Here is a 5,282-nt window from a genome sequence, read left to right as displayed (position 1 = left end):
GAAGTATGGAGATCAAGAAATGAGAGAAATAATTGAATTTTCATAATTCTCATCCTCATTTCATTCACCATCACTTTATTGTTTTCTTCGCAATCATATCCTTCATCTCCCATATTTTTCTTTCTTTTTCATCACTTTTTATTCATCATTTTTTTTTGTCTCTTTTCAACTCCTTTTAGCACATTTTACTTTTTCTTTTCTTTTCAAGGAGTATTTGAATCATTACAACACTCATGAACTTATTTCTCTCAAAATTAGGTAGAATAATAAGTGTATAAGCGTCATTAGGTAGTCGTTGCGGGATGTAGAATAGATACAAGTGGGGGCTAATTGTATGTCATTGACATACACCACTTGATTTTTAGTAGGCTCAAAATGGGACACTAGGGATATTTCATGTTCATTTGGTAGGCCCGAAGGCTCAAAACGGCTCCAAAGATCGCCTAAATCATTCCTATGTCACATATTATCCCTATTTTGCCTCGAAAAGTGCTCAAACAAGTTCTAGATTACTGTCAATCCATTAGTCAACTCCTATAAACCAATTACATGCATTTGTTCAACAAAAAATGATATACGAGGTAGGTACAAAAGAAATTTTAAGCATCTCAATTAACTCGAAGCTCAAAGGGCTACAATTGATAGTAAACAAAGAACATAGGCCCAAAGATATTGTGAAAAAATTGCCTAGATCATTTCTATGTTTGCAAAAGTGTCAATCAATGTCATGCAAGAATTACCAAGGATCAGATCTCCATCACCTATTTAGCATCACATGCATGCAACTTGTCTCTAAGCAACGATAGTATCAACAAACACGACAGTGCAAAATAATTGTGACTCCTAAGTTATCATGAACACATATATACTTCAGGACCACAATTTCATTTTCATCATCGGTCACACATTTTACTTATCCATGACTCTTCCTAACAAATCTAGCATGCAAAAAAAATAAATAAATAAAAAAACTAAAGAAGAACAAAAAATCAATTTAACTACTGAGTAATAAAAAATTATAATAATAATAATTTTAAATAGCAAACAAATTCACCCTCCCAAACTTAAAGTATGCATTGTCCTCAATGTATAGAAATAAAGAACACAACAACACATACCTCATGCACGAGTGTCAGAACTCGGGGCTCGAGTCATCATTCGCAGCATCTTCAGAATCATCGTCCATGGACTGCGGCGGTGATAGATCTGGTGGTGGGTACTGTGGTGGCCAGGCTGGTGTGGTGGAAAGGGAGCATCCTCGGGTCCAGTAGGTGGGAAACGCTGGGCGAGCACCGATGTTAAATCCATCACAAATGACATGAAAGTATTGGTGGTGTGTCGGTGTTCTGCCAAGGCTTGCTCCATCCTGAATACCCTGTCTCGCAGGCTGACTCGAGGGATCAACGGTGGTGCCCTAGCAGCTTGTCTTTCCAACTCGCTTTCAAAGCGCAAGCGATTTGGAGTATATACCGTGATTGGGCCCTTGGCTTTCAAAACTTGTTCATCCGAGCCCCATTGCACACCGGCATGAAGACATAGTGCAGTGATAGTATGTGGACAAGGGAGGCTGACGGTCATGAGTCCCGTACCAGCACGCATGATGAAACTGTTAATGAGCTTCCCAAGATCCACGGTCTTCCCAGTCATTATGGCGTAAATCAACGCCACTTTATCCTTTGTAATTTCTGTTTGATGTGATGATGGCATGATTCGTGATAGAATGAAAGATGCCCAACTGCGTGGGTCACGGCATAAGTCATATTTCTTCAGAGTGACTGGGGAGCCTTGATTCAAGTGCCACTCTGCACCCTCGATGCATAAGTTCCTGATAATCGCATCGTAATCCACAGTGCCAGTAATCAAAGAAGTATACTCGTCATTTTCAAAACTCGGCAGATTATAGATAGCATTAATGGTTGCCGAATCAAAATAGACCAGTTTCCCTCGTACCAAAACTCCGTAGTCCTCGTGTTTGATTCTCAGATTAGCATAAAATTCTCGGACTATAGATATAACTGCATCTGGCGGTGATTGGGCTATATCTACCCACCCCCTTTGCTCAACCTCTTCAATTATTGGACAGTTAGGGTAAGTCAGATCAAACCCTCTTTCTTTAATAATTGACCTAGACAGGGTGCTTTCGTAAACTCTGAATGCTTCCTCGTTCCAAAATTTATGAGCATCGTAGGAACGAGAAGAGGAAGCCACATCTTTCGATCTCTTTCTAGGAGGCATAATTTTTCAAAAAGAAATTATTTTTATCCCATACTTTTAATCAACAAAGATAGAGCACAATGCCACTAACAATTGCTTGAATTCTGAAAATTATCCCCAAACAATAACAACGTAGAAGAAACGGTACCCTTGAGTGTAGAAGATTAACCGTAGATGACACTCGGCGGCAGCAGGCGGCGGCGGCGGCGTCTGGGCTGGAAGAGCGGCGGCGGCTGTATGTAGGTGGTTGGAGAGGATGAGTTGTGGTTGTGTTATGAAGGAGATGAGTGAAGATGAAGATGGTGCCGGAGATGGTGGTGTTGGTGGAGTGATAGAAGGATGATTTGAGGGGTGATAAGGAATTTGTGGAGGAGAGGAGAATGGAGGCGGTGGATTTGTGAGAAGGAGAAGTGTTGGTTTGAGGGGTGATAAGGAATTTGTGGAAGAGAGGAGAATGGAGGCGGTGGATTTGTGAGAAGGAGGAGTGTTGGTCGAAAATTCGTGAGGTAGGTTATAAATAGGGCTGTACGCGGCGCGCGCGGTAGCGCGAGAAGTGGCGCGGCCGCGCGCGCACCTCTGTTGGTCTTCAATCATTTAGGGCGCGCAGTTGCGCATGAAATGGCGCGGCTGCGCGCGATGCTCTGTCCCCCGCCTATGATTGAGCGCGCACAGATATGCGTGATGTGGCGCTATCGCGCGCGCTCCTCTGGTCTTGCCTCTGGATCTGAGCGCGCTGCTGCGCGTGAACTCGTTCGTTGGCACGCATGCGTCTGTTCCCTTTTTTTTTGTAAAAACCACACCTGCAAAAATTAAAGCAAGTCAAATCACTACGCGAAATGAATAATTAAAATCAACAAATAAAATATAAAAATAAACAAAATGACTGCGAAAAATAATCGTGGGTTGCCTCCCACGCAGCGCTTGGTTTAATGTCATCAGCCCGACTATATCAATCCTGTTCATGGTGGGTCATATGATATCTTGGAAGCCTTGAGTTCTACGTTTTGACCATCAACCTCCATGGTCAGTTTTCCTTGTCTCAAATCAATGACGGCTCCAGCAGTAGCCAAAAATGGTCGTCTTAAAATAGCACGAACATTCTGACACCACAAAATCTGCTAGAAGTCTTATTTTATCAATCTTAAGTTCAACATCTTCCACAATACCCAGCAGTGTCCTGACCGATTTATCTGCTATCTGCAAGCTTAGTCCTGTGGGCTTTATCCTGTTCAATCCAAGTTTCTCGTAAAGAGAACTTGGCATTATATTCACGCTCGCTCCTGAATCACAGATAGCTTTTTTCCCAAATTTACCCCCTATTTTACATGGTACTACAAATTCTCCGGGGTCTTGTAGCTTCTGAGGAAGATTTACTTGCTTCCCCTTATTATCTCCTCCAGTAAATGCCACCTCTTCCTGCTCTGCAGACTGAATATTAGAGTGTAGGGTCTTGAGATCTTCAAGACCTTTTTTCTTGTGAAATTCAGCTTGTAATTGTAAAAATCTCTGGGGATAGGAAAGCAAAGAAATATCAATACATTGATCAAAATCATAACTCATACCTTTCTCACCTCGGTTTCCTTTTCTTGGAGTCGGCTTATCTTCCAGCTGGGTGTGCGATCAATTTTTTTCTCTTTTCCTTCTATCATCCCAATCTCCTCATGATGTATAAAGATAGCATTCACTTCCCTCAGTTTTGGGTCTGCAGTCTTTTGTATTGCGCCTGATGGTTGAGAAGTGAGTTGCTTCGTTATCTGCCCTACTTGCGACTCGAGGATTTTCAAGGAAGCACCAATATTTGCCATGTGTGTCTCTAGGTTGTCAAGCCTATACTCAGTCCTAGCCATCCTCTTGCCAGATTCATAAACAAATGTCCCAACTAACTCTTCAAATGATGGCTTCCCTTCCCCATTTGATGTATTGAACCCCGGTGGAGGATTCAACACATTCTTATTGTTTGCATAAGAAAAATTTTTCATGGTTTCTCAACCCAGGATGATAAGTATTAGGGGGAGGGTTACCTCGATATCCTCTATAGCCTCCAAAGTTCTTGTTGTTGATGTATTGAACTTCTTCAGGAAAATGTGATTCTTCAACAACAACCGGTGCACTTTCACCCTCAGTTGTGCTCACCTTGTTCATAGCTGCTAATTGTGTAGTCAATGCTGAAACTTACGCAGTAAGTGATGTGATAGGATCCACAGCATAAACTCCAGCTGTCTTCTTTACTCCTGACCTCTCAGACGGCCACTGGTAGCTATTAATAGTCATCTGCTCAAGCAAGTCATAGGCTTGAGCAGGAGATTTGGCAAAGATCGTGCCACCTGCCGCTGCATCCACTGTTTTTCGTGTCTGACCATTCAACCCGTTATAGTATAGCTCAATCTGTACCCAGTCTTCAAAGCCATGATTCGGGAACCTAAGCAACAACTCTTTATACCTCTCCCACGCCTCGTAGAGCTGTTCAAAGTCAGTCTGCCTGAAGGTACTGATCTCAATCTTCAACTGTGCAGACTTTGCAGGGGGAAAATATTTATACAGAAATTTCGTTGCCAACTCTTGCCACGTTGTGATGCTCCCCAGCGGCATTGATTGGAGCCATCCTCTTGCTTGGTCCCTAAGAGAAAAAGAAACAAGCGCAATCGAATTATATCATCAGAAACACAATTTATTTTTACTGTGTCAGTGATTTCAAGGAATGTTCTGAGATGTAGATGAGGATCTGCAGTAGTGGTTCCAGCAAGTCAGGGCTGTGCGATCTTAGCATGCACTGTCAACCAGAAAAAATGAACAACCCAATAAATATAAAATAAAAATAAAATAAAGCTCTAAATTAAAATTTAGAATAATTGGTAACAATAATGATATAAATTCAAATTTTGACACTCCCCGGCAACGACGCCAAAAACTTGTTGCGTGTTTTCTTGAATGCTCGCAAGCGCACGACGTCAAGTTATAGTAAAATGTAACTTTGAGCACAAGTGTCGATCCTACGAGGAGTGTGTATAAAAATGTATATCAGTTCTTGTAATTAAAATAGTCTCAATTTTATTTAGAATAATCAATTA

The 5,282-nt window shown here is 41.7% G+C and overlaps 1 protein-coding gene across 1 annotated transcript; it reads right to left on the bottom strand.

The window, feature by feature from the left end:
* Positions 1-3,173: 3,173 nt before the first annotated feature.
* On the bottom strand, positions 3,174-4,803 carry LOC142541995 (uncharacterized). Its single transcript, XM_075648442.1, has 5 exons — positions 4,539-4,803; positions 4,236-4,379; positions 3,777-4,099; positions 3,397-3,720; positions 3,174-3,314 (listed from the first exon to the last, which is right to left on the bottom strand). Exons 1-5 carry the CDS (start codon positions 4,801-4,803, stop codon positions 3,174-3,176), a joined length of 1,197 nt encoding a protein of 398 aa, XP_075504557.1.
* Positions 4,804-5,282: the final 479 nt, after the last annotated feature.

The sequence above is a fragment of the Primulina tabacum genome, chromosome 4, assembly GCF_025594145.1.
Source record: "Primulina tabacum isolate GXHZ01 chromosome 4, ASM2559414v2, whole genome shotgun sequence".
NCBI lineage: Eukaryota > Viridiplantae > Streptophyta > Magnoliopsida > Lamiales > Gesneriaceae > Primulina > Primulina tabacum.
This window is presented reverse-complemented; position numbering and strand designations above follow the sequence as displayed.

Coding starts and splice junctions, on each gene's coding strand:
- LOC142541995 (XM_075648442.1), bottom strand. CDS start 4,803: ATGCCGCTGGGGAGCATCACAACGTGGCAAGAGTTGGCAACGAAATTT. Junction 4,100..4,235: donor AGGCTATAGAGGATATCGAG/GTAACCCTCCCC, acceptor CATCATTTGAAG/AGTTAGTTGGGACATTTGTT. Junction 3,315..3,396: donor TGCAGATAGCAGATAAATCG/GTCAGGACACTG, acceptor TTGTGGTGTCAG/AATGTTCGTGCTATTTTAAG.